The 24,752-nt window shown below is 42.0% G+C and overlaps 1 protein-coding gene and 1 long non-coding RNA gene across 5 annotated transcripts in view; one reads left to right on the top strand and one right to left on the bottom strand.

Moving 5' to 3' along the window:
• Positions 1 to 24,752, bottom strand: part of CEP85L (centrosomal protein 85L) — a 136,585-nt gene that overhangs the window by 95,198 nt on the left and 16,635 nt on the right. For 2 of the 4 annotated variants that reach the window (XR_003381600.2, XM_014271053.3), the window contains exon 1: positions 9,733 to 10,073. The exons of 1 other annotated variant lie outside the window; for it this stretch is intronic. Coding sequence is in view for 1 of the 3 variants with exons in the window: in XM_014271053.3 (XP_014126528.2) it covers positions 9,733 to 9,781 (49 nt within the window). In the remaining 2 variants the exon portion in view is untranslated. Of the gene's footprint in view, positions 1 to 9,023; positions 9,504 to 9,732; positions 10,074 to 24,752 lie in introns of those variants that run through there. One more of the 4 variants, XM_074537923.1, reaches the window with a different exon arrangement.
• On the top strand, positions 20,191 to 24,538 carry LOC141728578 (uncharacterized). The gene is made up of 2 exons (XR_012579653.1): positions 20,191 to 20,614; positions 23,493 to 24,538. It is a non-coding gene; the product is annotated as an uncharacterized LOC141728578 (long non-coding RNA).

Below are 24,752 nucleotides of genomic sequence, written 5' to 3'. Positions count from 1 at the left end.
GGCCAGCTTATGCTGCTGGCTAAAATGGGTCTGAGCTGGGAAGGCTGTTTGACATCAGAGCTAATTGGACCTAGTGGTCAGCAACGGCTGCTCACCCTGCCCAGACACACACTCCTCCTGCTCCCCAGCACAAGCCCTGCCACTCCAGAGCCGACAGCAAGCGGTCAGGAACAAACTGTCCTGGCTCACAGAAAAGGTTATCTGCTAATTTGACTTTATAAGCTTGCTCAGCCAGGGGCCAGACAAGAAGCAGTGCCAGGGAGCGAGTGGGAGCATACAGGTCTGATGCCCAGCAGCAACCAGGCTTATCCTATTGCCAAACTGCACATTGAGGCAGATTCCAAACTGGAGCTAGGTACGCATAAATCTCTGGCTGCCTTCACTGAGGAGGACAAATCTATTCAGCTAGCAGAGAGGTGTGTTCAACTCTTAACTAAAAAGATGGCAAAATCCTCAAATTGACACAGGTATGTAATACGGAGCTTTGCCTTCCCTGACTTCTACTCTAGAAAGTATGTAACCCAAACACAAATTCATAACACACTTTATATTTCATACACAGACAGCATTTAGCTGTAGTTATATAGCAACAAACCAATGATTAAATTCCAGCCTTGAGAGGAAAGAAAGAGGTTTGCTCTCATTTCATCACTGACAAGAGCAAGACCAAAAGCTCAATGCAATTGTTGATGGCACTCCTGGGAGTTTTCTGCCTCCAGATACAAGATTTGCATAAAAGAGAACTTCAAAATACAAACTGCAGATGTTTCTTATTTCATGTTTGGCACACAGACTGCAACTATTACCTCATGCCTGCTATGCTGGCTTGCCTCTTTGTGTTTGAACTCAATGCACTATTCACCCCATGGAAACACAAAAAGATATTCCTAGTTTCCATCCACTTCCATATAACAATTACAGAGAAGAAGGCTACCTTTTAAACTTGGAAAGTTTATCAACTGCACTATGAAGAGGGGAACACCTAGGAAAATAAACACATTAAGTTATACTTGAAGTTAATATAAACTTTAAACAGCAAGCCCTCAGGACATGCAGTCAGTTCCTAGGGTCTGTCAAAAAAGCTGGGCATTTGTAGTTGATCAGCTGAATCCTCCTATCAAAAAATAAATGTAATGATCATAGGCTATCATCTGTTTCACCCTCTTTTACAGCTTAGCTTTATTAGTATTCAAAACCAGGTAAGTTGCTCTCCAAGCTGTTTGTCATGCTAACATTTTTCTTACAGAATTACCTCTGTCCTCTCTCTCTCTGTTTAAAGGCTTAATTCAATCTCCTCTGTGCATGGGGAAAAGTGAAGTAATCCTAAAATGAGTCAAAAAATACTAAATGGTTTTAAGTAGCTCCCACACTTTGCAAAGTGGAACAAATAAGAGTCTAACAGTCTTTAGAAAAGTGCATCATTTCTCTCCTCTTTGTAGTCAAATATCAGGTCTAAAGATATCCTTGACACTAAAATAAATGGAGAAGACAGACTCCCCCAAAATAAAATTTCACTGAAATATTTTGCTCAAGTATGAAAACTGAAGGACAAAATCTTAGCACTGTTAAAGAGGTCTAATGTGCATTATAAACACAACAGGACCTACTTTAATGTGGAAGTATCAGAAAACTGAACCTCCAGGCTATAGGTTTAGTGCATGCTAATGGAACTATGCACTGAATAACAGAACTATGTAAGGGAGTTCCCACATCGTTACATTTCAGTGGAAAGGATGAAATTCTCTCTTCATGTAAGACATGAGGAGATTTTCCTTACAAACTTCCAGTGCCCATGCCACAGAGCACAACTTTTCCCCACAATTAGCTTTACACCTTCCTCTCACTCCTATTCAATGTAAAGAAGGACAACACCCTGGAAACTGAGAAGAAATAGTTAAAAAACAAAAATCTTTCACACAATACGCCATCATTCAGGATACTTTCAGGCAAAACCAGCACTTCTTGTGTTTCTGTCTTCACAACTACAATCACTTTCAATGTAAAGCTTTACATTACAATAATTCTACCAACCACACAAAAGCCTTTGCTCAATCAGTTTTGTAATTTCAGATGATGAAGAGAACAGAAAGTATTTAAGACTGCAACTACTAGCTTTGGTTTTGGTAAGTAGCAAAAATGATAAAGTTTTGAGCAATGGTATTTCCAATGTCTTTTTGCCCTTTTAGTTAGGTCAGAACACTTCATACCTTCTTTTCTTATTACTCACAGAACCACCAGGTCTTTGATCAGTGTTAGCCACTGAACTTTTATACAAAGCACTAATTCTCAACTATAAGAATGCCTCCAGAGGCACTGAAAATTGCCAAAAGGTCTAAATGCTGAAGGTAGGCATTCGGGAGGGAAGACATCGTCTTACAAGAAAGACAGGCTTGAAAAAAAAAAAAAAGGGTAATTTGTTTTGAAACATTTTAAAAAGCTGCAGCTTTCCACACCATCTGGAAACTATGCTACGAAAGGAGTAAAACAAACATTAAAAACATAAGGATACCTTATAAGGAATCTCAGTTCTGACTCCAGGATCATTCAAGAATGTTTCTCGTCTGAATACCACACCACTGGTCTCTAGTGTATCAGAAGGCTGAAAGCATCTTTTTCTTTTTTAATTGCACTTGCTAGGTGTACTTCAGGTATTTTAAGAAATGAAGAGGCAGTTAAGACCTTTACTTGACACACCTTGCACTGCCCTTCCTCAGCAAGACTGAGAGTCTCCTACCACCTCTTCAGTCATTATCCATTATTCTGGACTTGCTTAAACCTGTGAGTCCACTAATTGGTAGAAGTTACACTGTCCAATGGAATTAATGTCACTTTTTCCTGATCCTCACTTAACCTTCCTTAACCTTCCTGGTAAGTCTGGGGATTAACTATATACTTCCTGATGTCATCTGCAGCAGCAAACCAAGACTGTGCTTGCTGGGAGATTTTTCCATTGTCCACCAGCTGATTGAAGAGCTGGTCTGTTTGACTCTAAATATCCCAAACCTCCCAGACAACAGCATAGAGGTTTCCTGCAGTGAAACAGAGAGATTTCTGTCAGGTGCCTGGCACCAGGCAACTGTAAATCCCTCATTCAGTATTTAACTTCAGTATTTTCCTGGTCCAGCTTCCCCAGTTAGTTTGCTGTAAGGCTGAACAAGTCCCAGAGTGGGTACATGGGAGGCATACGAGTGGAGGTACACAGCAAGCTGGGAGCAACTACTCACTAGATTATTTTAGCTGCAAAATGAAATCATGCCCTGCAAATCACCTGCATACACCCCTTCAGGCAAAAAGAGGAAGTTACCTGCCATATTTTCAGAGACTATTACACCTCTAAGGAAAAAGAATAAAAAATTCTCAAAACTCAGCCTCTTTTCTTTGTGTTACTGACTCCTTTTACAGATGGGCCTTTCAAATCTCAAAAAACAGCAGAGATCCCTGGGGAATGAGGAACAGAAAGATGCAGTGTCATTTTCAGCACGGCTGGCTGCAGAGAAATAGGTCACTTGAGCGTGGCTGTGCAATCAATAGGATGTTCGCACTCAGGCAACCGAGCCAGATGCTGTGGAGCACAGTGCCCAGGGAAAGCCAGCGTCCTCAGGGGCAATTCCACAGGGCTCAGCACTTTCTGGGAACATGAGGCATGATGTGTCAGGACTAACACACTTGTGAGCATATTTAACATGAGTTATTCCCTGCTGCAATTTCTCCTCCTCTTCTCTAGGCCTCTGCAGCTGATCTGCAATGTCCCACAGGGCACATTTAGTGCCTCCTCAACTTGCCCAAGGCAGCAAAAAACTTCATGTGGGAGCCTAAGGTAGGAGCCAGAACTTATTATACTTCACTACACCTTCCCTCAGTGCTGGCAGCTATAAATTTCAGGACGCTATATTTAGATTATTCCAGAAAAGAAACATCAAAATATAATGGCTTCCTCCTGAAGAAGTTTTATGGAGTGCAGCTGCCCAGCTGCTGGTGAGGGCTGCAGGGAGGCCTGTGTGAGGAGCGTCTGGGGCTGCCAGGCCATGGACACAGCCGGCTCCAGACAGCTCCAAGGCAGCCACAGCAGGGTTCAGCTGAGCCTGCTGCCATGATGTGCCTCAGGGAAAGCATTTGTTCAGAAAGAGCAAAACACTCCCCATGAGCAATGAGAGAGGGAAAACAAGAGTGTGAGAAACAGCCCTTCAAACCCAGAGACAAGAGCAGGAGCACAGTAGGAGGAGCAGGAGGTCTGGTCAGATGCCCCCTTTAAGGCCCTAAAGAGAGCAGGAGGAGCAGGGCAACAGCACAAGGAAGGAGTGTGAAGAGAAGTTGACACAGACTGGACTGACACCACAGCCAAGTCTGTTCTGCCTGTGACAGCAGCTGGCAAGCAATCTCTGTCTTCATCTCAACACGAGCTTTTCCATCCTATTTTCTCTCCTGTCTCACCAAGGACTGGGAGCAGCAAGCAGCTGAGTAGTGAGCCAAAGCTAACCCATGGCAAAAGCCAGTACAAAAGCCACTTTTTGAATCACAGTGAATAAGCCTGAATGTGTTTTTGGGCTAATCACAACCACAATGAGACTTTTTCATTGTCAGTGTACAATTCTAAGACACATTTGGCCACCCAAGAGATTACTGATGACTACAAGCAAGTCAGCACTTTTTCAGCCAAAGAACCACCAGCACAGGAAATGACAATTAGTTTAACTCTTTAACTATTAAACAACAGGCAAGTTGTATGTTTAAAAAAAGCATCCAAAATGTGCAGAACACACAGCAGTTGATACTGAACAAGAATAGTACAATCTCTCTTCTCCTTAACTAACTTGTCTACAACAAACAAACTTTACTTTTAACAATGGTAGATGATCACCTATGGCTACAACCTCAAGTCATGCAATTTAGGAGGCTTTCAGCTATTCTTACCACTATGCATTATATTTTGAAATACATGGGTTCTTTAACAGGTATTAAGCACCTGGCTAAATCTTAGCATAAATAATTTTGCACTGTAAAAATCAATATTTGATTGACATAAGTTCTATATATTATTTGGAGAATCTACAGGTGCGGTTTTCCTACCAGCGCTTCCTTCACCCCCTCCCACTAGGGCAGACAGAATGGCTCAGGCTGCTTTTTACTACATATTTATTCTGTAAAACTCCTTAAAACAAATGCATTCTTTTCAAAATGACTAAAGTAATAACTACTTCCTTTAATTAAAATTTTAAAAGCAAAAAATTATTGCAACCACAAGTCTATATTCAGTCAAAGTATAACATACAGGAGATCAGAATAACTGCTAACCTCCAAACCCAACACTATAATACACTCTTACATCCATCATTCTTCTCTTGCCAAGCAGTTAAGACATAAGTGTTCTGCACACATTAAAGGAGTGGATGCTATATCCATAAAAGTGAGCTGCCTGGAGGGAGGAAAAAATAAAGGTGTTGTTTTTGAAGGGAAGTAAGTAGCTCCTGTTCACCATCACTCAAACACAGAATGTCATTTGACCCCATAGTGATCTGTGAAAGACAGCAGAGGCCATTCTGGCAGCCAGTCTTGCAGCTGGAACATTACATTTTTAAGTGTGGGTGAACAATCTTTATAATGCACCACATACAAACACATTTATATACCTATAACTGGTAACTGACTTGAAATCTATGCTTGGACTAACTCACCATTTATTGCCTGTAAAGATAAACCTGCCTTTTCAAGATACTTCTAAAGCTGTACCAATCCCGGCTGTCCATCTCCGATAGCAGAGCAAGAAAACTTATTACAGAAACAAAGCCACTGGACTTCTGTCTCTTCCTCCATCTGAAAGGATGAAAGGGAGTGTCATCAGCCCCATCCTCCCCACCCTGGCTAAGTTAGGAAGCTGCCTTGGAAGCCCACATGTGCCACATGGGCTTTACAATGTGTTGGGACCTTACTGCAGCTGCACTCCATAAAACTTCTTCAGGAGGAAGCCATTATATTTTGATGTTTCTTTTCTGGAATAATCTAAATATAGCGTCCTGAAATTTATAGCTGCCAGCACTGAGGGAAGGTGTAGCGAAGTATAATAAGTTCTGGCTCCTACCTTAGGCTCCCACATGAAGTTTTTTGCTGCCTTGGGCAAGTTGAGGAGGCACTAAATGTGCCCTGTGGGACATTGCAGATCAGCTGCAGAGGCCTAGAGAAGAGGAGGAGAAATTGCAGCAGGGAATAACTCATGTTAAATATGCTCACAAGTGTGTTAGTCCTGACACATCATGCCTCATGTTCCCAGAAAGTGCTGAGCCCTGTGGAATTGCCCCTGAGGACGCTGGCTTTCCCTGGGCACTGTGCTCCACAGCATCTGGCTTGGTTGCCTGAGTGCGAACATCCTATTGATTGCACAGCCACGCTCAAGTGACCTATTTCTCTGCAGCCAGCCGTGCTGAAAATGACACTGCATCTTGTAGCTTGTGACATAATTAAATAATTTTTCAGACCCACATGTGTCATGCTGCCAGTGAGGCTCAAGTGCAAGGAACACAGGGCAAATCACGCTTCAGGAGCAGAGGGGTGCAGGCTACTATTTTTAGGGAGTGTCAATAAAACCCTTTTGATGTCCAACATTACCAATAGGCAATAACGGACAGTGGAAAGAAGCTTGACTAAAGGCGGCAGAGTTACTACAAGTAATAAATATGTGTTACTTCATTTCAAAGAGTGCTTCTTTCACTTTCCACAGGCATCTGTTGGACACACAGGGCCAACCACATCTAGATCAGCACTTTCATAGTCTTAAAAGCGTTGTTAACCAAATGTGCATTTCAAAGGCTGGTCTAGATAAACAACCAAAATCATTAAAATGCTGTATGCCCTTCACTGCAGTTAAATTCCTACAGCACATGAGTAACTGCTGTCTTTACAGAGGTACAAACTATGCTGCAAGGGTTTCATAAACAGGCACATGTTCAAGAAGACTGAAAGACTTAAGTCAATCATATACATTTCAAATTTAATTTTTCAGTAATTTAATTTTTCAGGACAGGCACTGAGACTGTAAGAAGCTGAAGTTATTTTGCATGAGCAGCAAACTGTGTCATTAAATTCACTCATTTTACAAGAAGCACCTATCTAAAAAAAAATCTCAGTGGGATACAAACAAGACAGCAATTTTTTTTTCAGAGAAGGCACTCCCATTGAACCAAAAAGCAAGCACCATGTGGAAGTGAGAAGAAAGAGTAAAACTGAAGGTCACAAATTAAATATGCTCCAAAAGTGTCCTTGCCTGTTACATTTTAAGATAACCAGAATTAATTTGCATCTATTACTAAAAAGCTGTTAATTCCCCTGTGTAAACAGAATAACTCAGTTAAGCACCTAGCTTTGTAATAGAATTATATTATTTTCAACTGTATGATTGTCAGTTATTTTCAAAAATAAGACTTTTAAATACCTATATCCACAGGAAACAAAAGTACAACTAGCAAAACAGAAGATTTTTCAGAACAAAAATATGTTCACCAAGAATTATCAAGTCATTAACTGTTATACTCCCACACCAATTGGAATCTCCATCATGTGGCTGCCATTAAAGTACTAAACATATCTTGGCAGAAGAAAGGTTCCTTCAGCTTAAGAAAAGACTGCCTGAACTCCTTCCTGGTAGGACACTACTGTTCAGCTACAAAAAATGTTTCCCATTAACAGCTTCCTTAGGAAAAAAATAAAAACACCTAGTGTGGTAGTAACAATAGCATAGGGTCTTAGTAGCTGTCATTCCTTCAATAAAAATACCTGCACAGAGCTAATTAACTTCCACATCTTCAGACAGATTACGAACCACACAAAACAGCTTCTCAACTGTTTCCCAGTAGCAGAGATGAAGGAGGGCACTCCTCAGTTGGAAATGATAATGCAGACATCATCTCTCAAGGTTAAACCTCTACCTACCTGCCTTCTAATTAACCACCACTTTCTATTAGTTTATCCTATCTCAAATTAGATCTTTTTTCTACCAGTTTTGCTACCTTACACCTCTACTGCTTAGAGAGACACATACATTTAAACACTCAGGGTTAATATAAGTTCAAAAGAAAAGAAGGGATGGGGGAGGAACTAGAGGCAATACACAAAATTTGTTCTCCAGTCTTACAGGCAATTCTGACAAACAAGCAAAGCCAAACATGAATCCAGTAATTCACTGCAATTGCTGATAAATACAGCACAATACTAAAACATTTTATGTGACCCCAAACAAAAGGGAAAACAATGTATCAAATGTCACAATCTAAAGTTTTCTGAAACAAGTGAAAAATGAACACCAACAACCCTTGTAATGGTCTCAAGTTAGTGTCAGAGTACACGGTGATGATATAACCTTTTAATATTCCTGTCCCTAAGACAAATAATCAAGAATTGAAACACCCTAAATTCCTGCAGTTTCCATCAAATTAACTGAGATCTCCACACCTTTTGTTCAGAATACCCACTATTTTTGCAAGCTGTAGTACAAAGATAATGTAACTCCATTCTTCTGCAGGAAGCACTAAATAGTTTCAAAAATGCTTCAACAAGGCAAATGTATTATACATAGAAATTCATAATTTAAACACAGTACAGGAAAAAAAAATAACAATGTCTTCTTTCACCTTATAGGGATGAACATTAGCCTACTTGTAGAGATTCAGGCAGCTGCTGAGAATGTCTTAGCAGCTCTTGTATTTGCAAGAAAAACCCTGTCAGTTGCAAGCAAAACAATCTCACCATTTAAATATGTCAGCTAACTGTATATACATTATACAGTCATCTTTTGTGAACCCAAAATCAAAACATAAATCCAAATTTCTATAGGAGAGAAATTACTCCAACAGCACCACTTTGCACTTGCAATGGCAGAGCCAAACCACAGACCTCCACTTGTGATCAATTGCTTCAATAAATCAAAACATGACAAAATATTTGCAGAAGCCCTGCCACAGCAAGACAGGTGATACAGTCGGTAGTATTTTCAAATCCTAAAAAAGGCATCCTAAAGAGCCGGTGCCTCGCCTTACCTGCCCAAAAGCAATGTTCACACGGCTCTGCAGCCAATTCAGCGGTTTTGCTCTGCCAGTTTGACAGCCGTGACAGGGGAAGTCAGCCCATCGCTTGCACAGAGGTGTTTCCCCTGGAACAACCTAACTCCATGCATTAACATTTCAACGCATCCCTGCCAGCCTGCAGGAGCTAGGCTCTAATTATTCCAGAGACAGAAAAGTGGTGGAGAAAAAAAGAAAGAAAAAAAACCCACCAAAAAAACCCAGGACTCGACACATTTGTTCCGGTCTAAATTTACAACGAAATTTACAAGAGAAGCACGCTTCCAGACCCTGCTTAAGGGTACACCAGCATAATCGGGGATGGAAGAGAAAGCTCAAAACATGCAAACGGATTATGTAGGTTAAGCTCAGCTTTTGTCATCCGCTCCGAGGTCCAGCTAAGGAAGCGCTGAGCCCCCGGCTGGGGCCGATTCGGCGCCAGCGGCCCCGGGCCGGCCCCCGCGCCCCCTCGGGGCGCCACGTCCCGCTCCGGCCGCGGGGCAGGGGCAGGGGCCGGGGCCGCGCCGCCTCCCGCGCACGGCGGGGACGGAGCCGCTTCCTCCGCCGCTCCTCCGGCGCGGGGACCCGGGAGGGAGCCGGGCCGGGCCGGGGGAGGGGACGGGAAGCGGCGCGGGCCCCTGTGCCTCCCCCCGCCCTAGCCCCTTCCCTCCTTAGTGCTCCTTACCCGCCTTGTAGCCGCGCAAGCCGGGCTGGGGGTGCAGCCCGCCCCACATGGTGCCGCGCCGGGCCAGGCCGGGGGATCGCCGCTCTCCGGCGGGCGGGCTGGCGGCCCGGATGGGCGGCGGAGGCGGCCGCTCCCGCTGCCGCTGCCCGGGGAGCTCAGCGGGGCGCTGCCGCCGCGGCGGGGACTGCTGCCCGCCCCAGGGGCACCGCGGCCATGCTGCCGGCGCTGCCGAGCGCGGTGGGACCTGGCCGCCCCCTCGCCGAGACAAAACTTGCTCTATTGCGCTGCCGCCGCCGCCTCCTGCCTCTCCGGCGCCGGCAGCGGGGCGGGGACAGGGGCGGGAGCGCCGCAGATGCGGCGGCTGCTGCTCGGGGACGAAGCGCTTACATAACCCGGCCCCCGGGGCGAGCTGCAGCGAGGGGCTGCGGCGGGGGGCGAGTCCGCCCGGGCCACCCCGGCCCGGCCCGGCCCATCCCGGCCCGCTCAGGCCCCGCCGGGCCGCGGAGCTGGCTTTGGGCTCGCGTTTGGGCGTGTATACGCCGCCCGCTCACCCGGACTCTGGGAAGGGGCAGCGGAGTGTGCCCGTCCCCGGGGAAAGCACTGAGCTGACAGCACTTCGCGTGGTGTAAAGGCAATCATAAAAGGAAAGTGAAATGCCTGACTCCTGAGTTGGAGTCATTGGAAATACCCTAGGTCGGTATAGGCAGACCTTAATAAGTAGAGTTCATAATAAAGTCACTATTTTCCCCTACTTATGTTTGTTTGAGCAAGAAAAAGATGTGGAAATAAAGAATCGTGACATCCGTTTGAACGATCAGTTCCACCAAAAGATCCACAGTAACATCAAAAAGTTTAAGCCACAGGACTGGGAACAAAATGCTCGTGTCAGCAATAACTAAAACCCAGTAAGAGGCGCATACCCTCTCCACGCTGCTTTGAGTCTGCTCCAAATACTTCAAAAGACAATTCTGCAACAGCAGCCTTTCTGTTACTGCTGCTTGCAACTGCAGCCCAGTGGGCCTCGTGTAAACTACTTTCTGAACAAGACCCTGACCCAATCAGCAATCCACATTATCAGACAAAAACAGAGAAGGAGAAGGCACTTGGACAGCTTCTAACTTCAGCATAGCCATACCAAGATTACAAAATGCACACCCACCAAAAGAATAAAAGGGATGTTCCAGGCAGCATTGTAGATTATGATGGACATGATAGTGTAGGGAGGTGAGGTAAAACAGGATCAGTTCTGTGTTTGTGTGGAGACATTCACAATCAATAAATAAAACTGTATTCAAACATTTCCTGCTGACCCAATGCATTTTTAATTAGTAGCTGATGATCACAGAACAGCTTTCATCTCTTCGGAAAGTTATATGTTTTGTTTCACCACAAGACATGTTTTATTTATGCCTAGCTTGGTATTCATAACATACTCAATAAAACAGGCCTCAGAAGTACTGGCATGAGCATGTAGAAATGCTGCATGTTGTTATTTCATCCTTTCTTAGCTGTATAAAGCCCTTGCACACTCACTGAAGGCCTGACGTGATGTGCATTCCTCACCAGCTTGTTTTAACTTCAGAGTGTCAGTGGGCGTTCTGTAGGTAGAGTTGTAGAAACGCAGACTTTAAATGTTACCAAATACTGAATAAAAAACCCAAATAGTAAAACTGCAGGAGATCCTGTCAAAACCTTCAGACTGTTGCTAGAAGTCCTTGAATTGTAAAAGGTCAGAAGCATTTTCAAGAAGCCACAAATACTGGTTTACAACAGAACACCAAAGCAAGAACTAAATTTTCATTGCCACCACCTCAGTGAAAGTGTCCAGCCTTCAACCCTGAAACCAACGTCAATACAGAAGAATATTTCTGAGAGATGCATGGTAGGTAAACATGAAGAAATAATAAAAGCTAAAGTATATTGCAAAAATTTGAAGACAAAGAAACACATAAACAGCTTAGTTCAAGGCCTCTTTAAAGGACTTGACTGTATGTAACATTTGTAGCATACTATTTTGTTGGATTAGCTTGAGTACTTAGCATATTTACAGGAGGATACAGTGAGCTGTAAGGAAGCTGAATTTTAAGATGGGAAGGCTATCTAGCTGCAGGCAAGAAGAAAAATTGCCTCGTGAATGCTAAGCTCTGGAGTTTGTGGTTTGTCCTGAAATGCAGCTGCAAGAATCCAGAGGCATATCATGACTGCAAGAAAGCTACATGCATGGAAAATGTGTGGTAACTGTTCTTCTATCCTCTAATAAATGTCACTGCAGTGGTTTTATGTAATTTGTATTGCCGTTCATGGAAGTTCACAGTTTCTTATGTATCTCCTGTCTAGCCGTGAACAATATTGCAGATGAAAAAAAAGATAAAAAGGCCAAGATGAGGGTGGCAGAACACTGCCAGAGAGCCTGGCTGAATCCCCTCCCACCATAGGGCTGTGTCTTCCAAGGCATCCCCACTGGGACATCTGTGCTTAGACAGTGCTACTGCTCAGAGCAGAGAGAAAAAACCAACTGTGCTTAAGTATAAAAAGTTAGATAGCAAAACCTGAGACACTTTCATTGTTGTGATTGGATTTTAAGTTATTTTTATGGAAACTGAATGTAATTAGTAAAGCTTTTTCTCTACTAATGACCGCAGTGTATCTGTCTGGAAACCAGGCCAAACTAAAGCCAGTAGTTCTACTCCATAAATAGTTAGGTTGTTAATGCTTTATTCTTTATTCAGCAATGTTTTACAGCTGCAGTTTGCTTCTGTATCCAATTCTAGACCCAGAGCAGTATTTGGTTTAGATTTTCAAAAATCTCTTGAAAAATTATGATGACTGGTCTGGACCTCCTGGGGGAAAAAAAAAAAAAAAGAAAAAAAGAAAAAAAAAAGAAAAAAGAGCTTATACCATTTAATGCTGCTGAAGCAATCCTCTATTTTGATGTGGATCTCAGCTTGGGGGACTTGCATGAGAGTAGAAACATGGAGTCATTAAGGTTGGAAAAGACCTCTAAGATCATCCAGTTCTACTGCTAAGCTTGTCACCTCTTACATCTCTTGAGTTGATAAGAATTAGGAGTGTGACAATCTGTGTTTCAGTGCTGCCTCAGTCAAGGGGGGTATCAAGGTCCTGATACTCATGGAAAGCAGCAGCACAGTGTGAGGGGAAACTCAAGTAACCTTACACGTAAATAAAACCATAAGTGGAAACAGACTGCATCCCTAGGTAATTATTGTGAAATTTGATGCTCCAGACATTGAATGGACTCAATTTCTTAGTGTCTGAAAAGCCTTCCCCCACTTCCTTTTTTTTTTCTGACACAAACTCCACCTTCTTGGCAGAATGAGCAGAGGAAAACGACAATGGAAAGTAACAGTTTAAGCACTGGTGCTAGGCAGATGCTGTCTCACTAAGGTCAGCTGGAGCATGTCTTATGCAATGGTCTGTGGATCCAGGTTCAGAAATCACATCCCTTTTTTTCCCTCCTCAGTAAAAACATAATGCTTGAAGTGGAATTAAGCTGAAGCATAATCTGTGAAAGCAGCATTTTCTTTTGATTAAAGCTAAAAATAAATTAAATGTTTCTTCTACACACTTGCTTTCACATTTAATAAAATTAAAATATTATTTGAAAACTCAAATACCTAAACATTGTTCTAATAGAATGCAGACCATTTCCCTATCTAATTAAGACTTTAGGCATATGTGCATTTTATCGAAAAACAACAGCGGTATTTCTGCGAGCATATCTACATTGTAAATTACTTTGAAATTAAAATACAAATTTTCAGTTATTGAGTTGCTTCACTAAGTACAGCAATTCTTTCCCTCCACCCACAACTTTTTCAGTTGAACACTATGTCCTAGCAAAATCTTAGCAGCCTTTAAGAAGCCTTAGAACAATTCCTCCTGTTTTCCAAAAAAATAACGATGCATGTTACAAAGCAAGATGTTAAACTGTATTGGGAATCACTATAACTAAGAACAGATTAGCTTACCTAAGGAACTGCACACCTGCTGGGAGGGGCATGCTGGCCTATAAAAGACTGAAATGTTTTGTTCAAAGTACACAGAGTGCACTGCACAGCATTAACAATAAATTGTGTCATCTAATATCTGCACAGTAGGCATCGTGAAGTAACACTATGTATACAATATTTTCATTTTTGCCTTTTCTACAAGCAAATGAGAGTGTTCATGTCTCACAGAGGAGCACAAGTGGATACCAGTTTGAATGCTTTGCACTGTGCTTTTACTAACAGCTTACACCATGGGAGAGAGTCAAACCAAACAGCTCACTGTTACCATACCTATAAACATAGCTATGGTTTATTACCAACATCCTGAAATTGCAGATTCTTCTTCATGTTCCAGCTCCCAGAGTCAGATTTTCACCTGAGAAATTATTTACATCATTGCTGAAAGACCCTTTGGTGTCAGGAATTTTTCTTTTTTCTTTTTTTTTTTTTTTTTGTGTGTATCATATTAATTTAAAATAAATCAAAGATAAATAAATCAACTTTGTGTTATCAACTCAGATAGTGCAGAAGAACAAATGCAGGAGTGGCATCCAGTGGCGTCTAACCAGTAACTTATGAAGATAAACAAGATTTTCCCTTGTATATTTTTCTCAAGGGGAAATTTTTTGAGTTCTGCTATTCTATCTTCCCTTTCCTCCATCCTTCCTTCTTCCCCAAGGCAGTAGAAAAGAAGAGGAAATATAAACAGTTTGGGAGCAGATGGAGAGAATATGTAAAAACCAACAGGCTAGAGGCAGATCTTCTCCCAGGCTTCCAGTTTGGTTCCTATAAAGTTTAAGTGCCTGTACCAGAGCAGCCAGGGAGCCTCTTCCCCTGGAGTCACTGACATATCCAGCTTTCTTGCAAGACATTATGCTTTCACAAAAAAAATTTTTAATTGTTTCTTTTACTTCACCGCATGACTTTTTCACAGAATCTCCAGTTCTCTTGTTCTTGAGCCCCCTTGATTCACTCTCACTTTCTGTGAACACACACTCTGATTTTAGGAGCACCAATACTTTTTGCATTTGTTTCTCTGTGCTAGAACTTGTGCTAAAGCCCAGGAAGTGCTGCAGTTCAGGGTTTTGATCCGACTGCCACTGACAATGCTCAAATTTTTATAGCTATCATTTTCCTTCAAGGCAGACTTGTTTCACTCCATGTCACACACAGACGAATGCAGAAGGATGATGATGCATCCAAAACTGGATGATACCACTACACAATAACTTTCAGGGTTTCTTAAGCTTCTTTATGTATGTTAAACTCCACCTCAAATATGAAGTCACTGCTGTATTAGAAGCGCAAAAACAGCATTTAGCCTGACCTGTTTAAACCTACCTGCTTTAAAGGTTAATCAAAAAGCAACCCCTTGTATGCAGTCAATGAAACAAAGGATCAGACCATGTAGTTCAGGTTCCTGGCCTTTTTTCACCTCAGTGTTCAAAGGAGTAAGTCCTGTTTTCCTTCTGCAACAAACATCCCTGGTGAATTATATAATTTTGCAGTAAATCAGAATTTTAAATTATAAGTAACTGTTACATGAAGGCCAAACACACAGTGCAACCAGCCAGCGATGCAATGTTGTATGAATACTTGAAAATGGAAATTTCTTCCAAGTGGCCGTCATTATCTGCTTATAGCCTGAAATATGTTGTTTGTTTATTCCAAGTCAGAAATACAAGCTATGAGCATTACCAGTCAGAAAATTATCTGGTCTCTTGTGTTTGAGCCAAACCCAATATCGCTGCAAAGGGATGAAATTTCAGTAAAGTCAATGGAGTTATGCCAGTGCTTAGTTTAGTCAGCTCAGTACTGTCATATGCCCATACGTAAAAGTCGGATGGAAAAATTTATTTCATGCTGTAACTATAAATACAACATCTTAATGAGGCTCCCTACCCCATTTTTTTCCATTGACTTTTATTCTACAAAAATCACTGACATTGATTCTAGAATAATTAATTGCATACTATATGCTAGAATAATGTATCACTATTATAGTACTTTTTTTTTTCCTCTCAGCAGTGAGAATTCCATAACTAAAATGACAAGGTATTCTATGCTGGTGGAATAAAATCCAGTTTAATTGAGTAGTTCTATACCCACCCATCATCCAAGCAGATGTCTCAGATGTCTCAGAAGATGTCACAGATGTCTCAGAACCAGCCTGTTTCCTGTACAGCACTCAAGGACCAGCAGCCATCAGCCATGGCACTGCTGGGAGCTGCCTGGTGTGCAGGACAGGCAGCCTTAGAAAACACTCTGGTTTTGATATGCCCATCTCTGTAAAGCATAATTTGCTTATGTCTTGTGCCTTGTATCTATCTTTCTCACAGTAAACTAATAAACATATAGAAAACACATTTTTAGATGAACCCTTTTTTCCCAAGAAGACAGAAAATTACTGAAGCACACAAACTGGGCTGTACTGGTTTGTACTGACCCACAGCGCCTATCAGATTTGTTTTATAGGACCTCAGGGTTAAATTATGACATGTACATGAATCTACTACCATATCCTCAGACTGTTTTGCTTTTGACTTAAAATTAACACAGACAAGAGTGCTTATTAAAATTAACTTTGCAGCTCAGTCTTGGCTGTAAGATCATTCTACTTTTAACACATTACTTGAGTGACCAAATTGATCTGGGAGGAGTAAACATGTAATCTGATCTTTGGTCACTCAGAAAACAAGAAATCAAGCTGCTAAGTGAGCATGTAACTTTCAATAAATATGGGTAAAAGAAGCATAGAAGTTTAAGTTTTGCTGCTTGACTTGTTGGGGACAGTCCCACCCATTTAGGAATCCCATGGTTTAAGAATTGCACATCATGTAGTGCATTGCTATGCCATTCTAATATTGGGAGTAAGAATATCTGGTTAAATCAATTAAAATGAAATGGAAGCATCACAGTAGCAATTTTCTGGTTAGTGCAGGACAGTATGATACAAATATCTATACTTTGACAATTTAGTTCTTAGTCTTGCTACCTTCTGAGCCAAGCATCAGGAGGTCAACCCAGAACATGAGAATGTCTCCAGGGCTTCTGAAGGAAAAGTAGTTGCCATCTGTTCACAAGGTAAGAAGCTTGAAAGACCCAAACAAAATGCATTAATAGGAAAAGATAAAAAGCTTAAGTAAAAATCTGGATCTGGCTGCATCCTTCCAAAACAATGTTTTGCACAAGCTTCCAATGTGAAAATTACAAAAAAGCATATACTGATACAGGAGATGACAAGCAGTCATCAGGAAGCCAAAATGGAGAGCAACAAAAATTCATTAAGGAAGCGCACGAGGCAGTCATACACACGACTCCCATCTGCACACTACTCCAGCAAATGCTCCATGAAGTCAGTTCATTCATGGAAGTCCTTGCTCAATGACACCACTGACAATATGTTAACTGAGCTTTCATGGTGCTGGCCCTGCTGGAACACAGCCCCAGCACTCACCATGACAAGACCTTTACTTAGCACAGCCACTGCAGTTAACAGATAGAACAGGAAAATTAAGACAGAAATAAGAAGACAGCTGTAATGAAGTATCTTGAAATACATGAAAATACTCTTTGTCTTTCACTAAGAAGACTGCAGCAAGGATAAACTCTCAAAATTTGAATTAAAAATACAAAAAACCCATGCATGTTACATCATATTAAGGTAGAAATCAGGAGCTAATTTTGAAATCGATAAATTGAATCAGTATTTCCAAAACACATTTCTGCATTTTTATGTTGCTGCTTTCACATGTTACTGGTGGGCAAGAAAACATAACCTCTGAAAGCTGACTCATACAGACCTTTAGAGTAAACTGAAATATCAAAAGCCCTAGAAGTACGTTACAAACTCTAAAGGCTCCACAACATGACTATATGTACTCAGTGCTATATATCTTTGAGCTTATACATTCCAATTTAAGTAAACCAGTCTCCCTTGCACAGAGATAAAGAAACTGAGCTCTGTAAAACAAAAACTACCAACCATTACCCTTGAATCTATATTTAGTATTTGCTGTGTCGTGCTTCAATTGCTGAAACTGCCAACACAAAAGCATTAAAAAATGCCATTATGAGGCACATTGAATGTTCAGAATAAAATTTAACCTTGAAAAATATTTACATCAGTTCTGAAGCACAAAAAAGTTCTAAAATACAGATGAATTATCAATATTTTTGTTTCCATCAGGTATATGCAAAAGGTAAAAAATACAAAGAACAAAAATATACTGAAACCCTCTTGGAGCTCACCATCATGAATGAAACAGAATCTGTTGGGAGTTCAAATTTGTATGAGCAGAGAGAAAAAGAAAATGTTGCAAGATTAGTGCCCTCTTTAAAAAGAACAGATAAGTTAGTAAATACTGTAACTGCCATGGAGCTGGCATGTGAGCCAAGTTGGATAAGCAGATCCAGATATCTAATAAGAGAGGCTGTGAATTGTGTTTCCTTATCTAATGAGTCCCTTATTTTCCCTGGGTTTTTTTAGCATAATTTTTCATATGACTTTCAAGTATAATTTTATATGAAGTATATATAAGTACTCAAACTGGAGCATATGGTAAAAGACTCTTTGCTCAAGACTCATTTATTTAAAGTACAAGTGAACAGTCACTGAAATGGATGGTTTTTATAGAGTCCTGATCAACCATATCTCCAGCTGCAAGGATTTCTCACAGAAATTCTTTTTGCTGTCCCAAGTAGTGACTGCAATATAGGGTTCTACAGCCCCTGAAACTCAGACACATCAAACATTTCCACAGCACAGACCTCAGGCTGCATACTGCAGGTCCTCACTGCCCAGCAGTGATTCCGTACAGAGCAGCACAATATGGACCTACAAGTTCTGTGGTTGGATTTACCAGAGAAAAAGGGGCAGATAGAAGAGTCACTAGTTCCATGTTGAAGAGGACAAGGGCTCAAGGTCCTTGTGGCACTGAATTCACAGAATGACTAGGGTGGAAGAGACCTTCAAGAACATTGAGTCCAACCCATTCCCTAACACCTCAACTAAACCATGGCACCGAGTGCCACATCTTTTTAAACACATTCAGGAATGGTGATTCCACCACCTCCCCAGGCAGACCATTCCAGAATTTATCACCCTTTCTGTAAAAAACTTTTTCCTAATATCCAGCCTGTATTTCCCCACTGGTCTGTGGGGAAGCTCTGCTTGATACATATGCAGGGTTTGCATACCCACTTGTAAAGGCTTGAAAAGTAATTTCATAAAACCATAGAATGGTTTGGATTGGAAGGGACCTTAAAGATTACCTAGCTCCAACCCTCCTGCCACCTTGTACTAGACTAGGTTGCTCAAAGCCCTGTCCAGCCTGGCCTCAAACACTGCCAGGGATGGGGCATCCACCACTTTCCAATATATAATGTAAACCTGCCCTCTGTTTAAAGCCATCACCCTTTGTCTGTCCTATGAATCTGACTGACCAGACCTCGGTAATGACTCCAATGATTGTATGAAGGATGAATAAGCACATTAGGACCATAGAACAAATTATCCACTTAGCTGTGCAACTTAAATCATACAGTTTATCACCCCAGCAGAGGACAGTGTTGAAGGAATTCAGGGTAAGGTTTTCCCAAGCTCTTATCCCCCATATGGTGAGCTCTTTGCAAAATCTGTCAGAGAGAGAGAGAGTGAGAGAGTTCTCACGAAGAACAAAAAGCCAGATTTCTGAATGTGCTCTTCCCTCACCCACACTCTTATCAGCTCTATTTTTAAATACAATGCTAGCTCCATAGAATCTCCTGAGATTTGACAGTTGGCAACACTGTTACAGATTAAACAGAAGGGTGGCAGACTTGGCTGGAGTCACTGCTCGGCACAGCAAAGAGGGAGACCTGCCCCTGTGAGCATGTCACAGTGTCAGGAAATAGCGTTTGCTGGACAGCAAATGAGCGTGATGCAGGCCTGCCCTGTTCAGGACACATGACACAAATCCTCTCATCATATTTCAGCTTTGATGCAGGCACTGCCAACCACTGCAAATGAGTAGGCAACTCATTTACTGGCTTGCTCGTATCTGCAGAGTAGCTGGCAAGTGCATCATCAGAGTTATTCATGACAATCCATGTGTGGGCGTGTGTTGAGGCTTTCAAAGAGACGGTGTAAAATATCTGTTCCTTCAGGCCTTCATGGTTTAGAGCCTCTCCTCAAAATCTTTCACTCTCATTCTGCCTGGCAGTTTCAGACATCACTTCCAAACTCGTGGGAGTGAGTCCTGCTGTGGCCATTTCAAAGATGAAAACTGAGCACACAGCAGCCCAGTACGGAGTTAGGGAGGGAGTCCAGTCCTCTCCAGTTTTAATGTTTTCCTGTTAGACTGTGCTAAATGTGCTTACTACCCATAGATCTGTTTATTCATAGCTCAGTGAACTGACGTTTTGATTAAAATTGATTTTGTTGTAACAGTGCTGCCACTATTATTAACCAGTTTCAATTTCTTTAAAAATAAACAGGGAGGATCCAAGCAGTTTGAGTACCTCGGTTCTGTGCAAGGCTGTTAGAAAAAGTATCAAAGAATAGATAAAATTTAAAAATAATGCACGTTTAGAAAATTACTGTTTTCTTAATACCATTAAATACTATTGTCTGAACCCTTTAATACTACCCAGATGGCTAATAGAGAAAGAATGGTTATATTAGACAGAAGATTTTTATTAAAGACAGCTTTAGTTTTTCAAACAGCACAGGTTTTTCTGGCTGGCAGAGTATCAGCTTGCCTAGTGAAAACTGTTTTCCCTTGGAAAGAAGAGACGGGTATAGGATGTACCCAAGAAAAGACAATTCCTCTTGGCTGACCTAAGCAGAAGTATTGGCTTGGGTCCCTGAAAGGAGTTCTTTCTTACTGCTGGTAAGTTGTTCAGCAGCTATACAGATGGACAGGTTTTTTGTTTGGGTTGTTTTTGGGGGTTGTTTCTTTGGGTTTGGGGGTGCTATGGGGGAGTGATGAATTTTGTGTTTGCTTTTGGTTTTGTTTTTCTTCCCAAAAGAAAAAAATAGGAGGCTGAAATTAGCAGCAAGCTCGTAACAGATGGTAATGAAGGGAGTAGTGGGAGATATAGTAAAAAAGGTGATTTTCCACATCTGCAGAAGAGGAATGATGGAAATTAAGAAGACAATTCTGAAATAACATTAATTCCCAGATTGAAATTAAGGCACAGTTAGTTTTTCAGAAATAAGGAACAGGCTCCTGGTAGGAGGTCTGAATTTTCGTTTGCCTCTTGAACAGCATGAAGTGCACTGTCAGTTCTCACTAAATAGCAACAGTCAAATGTAATGTTCTGGATGCTACACAGAAACATATATGTGTACCATGACGTAGTAGGAATGTGACAGTATCAGGTTTTGGAGTTTTCATGTTCTCTTCAAAAACTCTTCAGTTCAGAAACTACTCCAACTTTCTTTGATGTAAAAGTTTTAGGCAGAAAAATAAGTAGCTTGATAAGTCTTTTCTTGCTTGCTTTCATGAAGTCTGGGCAGTCAGTAGAAAGAAAGAGAGGAGAAAAGGAGAAATAGAAAAAGAGTGAGGAGAAAGCTCTGAAAACTGCAGATTTGTTTCATCTTGGAGAGGGTAGGAGAGAAGCTTGGAGAGTAACATTACACTAATTCCTCTTTGGAATAATTTATAAAATTGGATATGCAGATAATTCACATACTGTAAGCAAAATTGGCCTGGAGACCACAGAACCCAGCAGAGCTTGCAGAAGGCCCAGCTGTTCCTGTCCTTCAGGGACAGCTTGCTCAGAGCTTTGCTTACAAGCCGAGGTCTTTTTGTCACCGTAAACAAAGAGAAATTCAAAGCAAGCAGCCAACCCTGCTCAGTGCCTATACACAGGGGTTTCTGAGAAAGATGAAGAACAACCCCAGCTAGGCCAAAAGCAAAAGGGCATTGCTTAAAGCCAGTTATTTCCTTCCTTCAATTTGCACTGTCCTTACTCTTACTTGAATATGGATCATTGTTAAATGAGAGAAAGATAAAATAGAAAGCCATGGAAAAAACTTAAGAGACATATTTCCTTCTGGGCATTAATATCAACAATCAAGCAGTTACTTTGGTTACCTTGTTTGTGATCTGTCCTTGTTCCTGTCAGGAAGGCTTGCAATTCCATTTACAGATTCCCCCTCCATAGTGAAACAGTGTTCAAGCACAACTATTCATTTCCAAGTGGCAAGATAGCAACCACATGTTAACAATTTCCTTCTCAAGACCTAGATGCTGCAAGTGAAAAATCATGCCTTGGCTTTCTGCCTGCTTCTGTCTGGCTTAATTAGCTGATCACACCAACAATCTCAGCTAAAATGATTCTCAGTAAAAGGGTAGGGGGGAGCTGCTTGAGCAGAACTGGGTGAAGCTTTACACTGAGCTACTACCCTACTACCAAGATCTGAGAAGAAAGGATCAAGGGCTTTGTCTCAGCACCTTCCTTTCCAGACAGAATTTGAATTTTGGAGACTGAAAGCAGAATCCTGAATAAAGCCTGATGCCTTCTAAAACTGCACTAACTGTAGCTACACAAGTTCAGACATTGGTCTTGGGGGATTGTTCGGATCACTGTAGAGAAAGAGAACCACTCTAAGAAATCTTTATCACAATCTCCCAAAGTGCTTTGTGTTTAGAATCACTTTGCAGCAGTGAAAATTACGTTGAAGAGAAGAATCATAAACATTTGCTCCATTGTCTTAGCTTATTTTTTTTTTTTTCCAGTGACTGAATGTTGTCAGCTCAGTCATAAAATTTCCTAAATTTTCTCAGTCATATATTTCCCTACCTCTTTACTGCTTGGTGGTGGGACTGCACAGCATGGTAGCCCCACATCTGTAGTATATTCACCAGCACAGAACTCATGTTTCAGTGCTCTGCCTAGAGGACTGTACAAAATAAAGTTTTCCATGGTAATCAAGTCAAAATGACATGTCCCCATTTCTTAATGCAACCCTGAAAGTGCTGAACAGCAGTAAAACAAACACTTAATAACATTTATGGTTTAAACATACTTAAAACAAAGATCCTAAAGTCTTTACAAAAACAAACTGCACTTCTCAGCCATCTTTCTGGAATTCTACGGTGTCCATCACAAAGATTTTCCAGCTACAGATTATTTTTAGTTCAAATTTCAACTTGGTAAGTTAAGGCATACAGACTGAAAGTGTATTCAGTTAGCATAGTCAGTTTATATTGTTTGATTTTTTCACAATTTAAGATATGCTGCATAGATCTCCAGTGAAGACATGATGGTTTATTCACATCATCCCACAGATGAAGAGAGTCCCATGTGTTTATTCGGTGCAGGGCTGGTTTGCTTCAGCAGACGAGTACATATTAGCAAACTGAAAAGGAATGCAGCAGCCCATCTCCTATAAACACCATTTGGCTATTTAAGCCTACACTGCTCTAGAAATAGAATTATATCTCACAAACACCACCAAATGCCGGAGCATATAATTTATTCACTGCACGCTATATTATTTTCAAATCAGATTTTATCTGTCTCTGACTATATAAAGCTGGGGAAATAGTCTCATACACATGGAACACTTCTACACTAAGGAATTATACCACTGTGGTGGTTTGACCAGGAAGGAGTGGGAATTCTGGGAAGCTGTGGTCAAACCAATGAAGGTTTTGGGTTTGAGACTGGCACCCGGTGTAGCCAGTGGGGTTTGGACACACCTCCGAGAATACACAGGGGTTAAAAGCAGGGCACTGCCCTTGGCACGCTCTCTCTTAGGACGTCGCTGTGAAGAAGTCAGATCTCTCCCCCGTCCAGCCTTGCTGCTGGGCGGGGGAGGGCCAGCCATGCGGTAGGCCCGGGGCCTGGACAGAGATGGGAAGTGAGGGGCCTTCAAGGATGGAAGGGTGGAGGAGCCCCAAGAGACATCGAGACATCGGGCAGCCAGTCCCCCCCCCCCCCAGGAGGGAGAGAGAGAGGGAGAGTCGGCGGTGATAGCAGCCGGCCCAGGAAGAGAAAGGGGGGGGGGAAAAGGGTGCAGCCCAGCCGGCCGCAGCAGCAGCACGTGTGGGAGTATCATCTCGTCCCAGGACAGACAAAGACTGAAAACTTTTAACCCTTTCTTTCATGATTGGGGCCTTGCAAAAATGCTAATCCTCCTCGAAGCTGAATAAGAAGGGAGATAAGAGATGAGATGAGACAAGGACCTGGCCCGAAGAACGTGGAGATGATTGGATGAGGAGAGATGATTTGGAGTGGCTTTTTTGGCTGGACTTTTCTTGTGGCCATAGACTCAGTTGTTCCTGTGACACAGACTGCATTTAGGGGGAGGCAGTGCCTCAAAACCAGGAGGGTTCATTCGTGAGGACCCCCCGGCCCCAGGGGGTTGGAAAAATATGGGGGGGACAGATGTCCCAAAGCAGAGACTGTGCCTTTTGGAGTGAGACAAGGCATCCTTGAAAGACAACCCTAAAAGCAGCTCTGGCCATGTCTCAGTGGTGAGAGCACTGGGCATGGAAGGAAGATGTCACAAGCGGCAAAAGGACTTTTTTTTCCGGGCGGTGCCGAAGTGACAAGGAAGCACACGAGGTTTCAGTGTGTTTCCAGGAGAAGCCTATGGAACAAGAAGGACTCCTTTCCTCTTCATGAACTGCAGTTTGAGTATACTAAAGTGTCGTGCTGGGCTGGGCAGTTGGTGTTTTAGGAGAATGTATCGGATTGGGAAAGTCAGGGAGTGGGGAGGAGGAAAGTTTTTTTTGTAAGGTTTTCAATTTCTTTTTTTTCTTTTCCTGTAGTTTAAGTAATAAAGTGTTCTTTATGTTTAAGTTAGAGCCTGTTTTGCTTATTCCTGGTCACATCTCACAGCAGACACCAGGGTGAGGAATTTTCATGGGGGGCACTGGCTCTGTGCCAGGCTCAAACCATGACAACCACTTTGGAATCAATTTACAGGCTGTGCATTGAAGATCAATCTACAAGGCAGATTCAGATTTTGACTTGGGTCTTGCTTATGGTTCAGTGACTGACCTCAGACGTGTT

The sequence above is a fragment of the Zonotrichia albicollis genome, chromosome 3, assembly GCF_047830755.1.
Source record: "Zonotrichia albicollis isolate bZonAlb1 chromosome 3, bZonAlb1.hap1, whole genome shotgun sequence".
NCBI lineage: Eukaryota > Metazoa > Chordata > Aves > Passeriformes > Passerellidae > Zonotrichia > Zonotrichia albicollis.
This window is presented reverse-complemented; position numbering and strand designations above follow the sequence as displayed.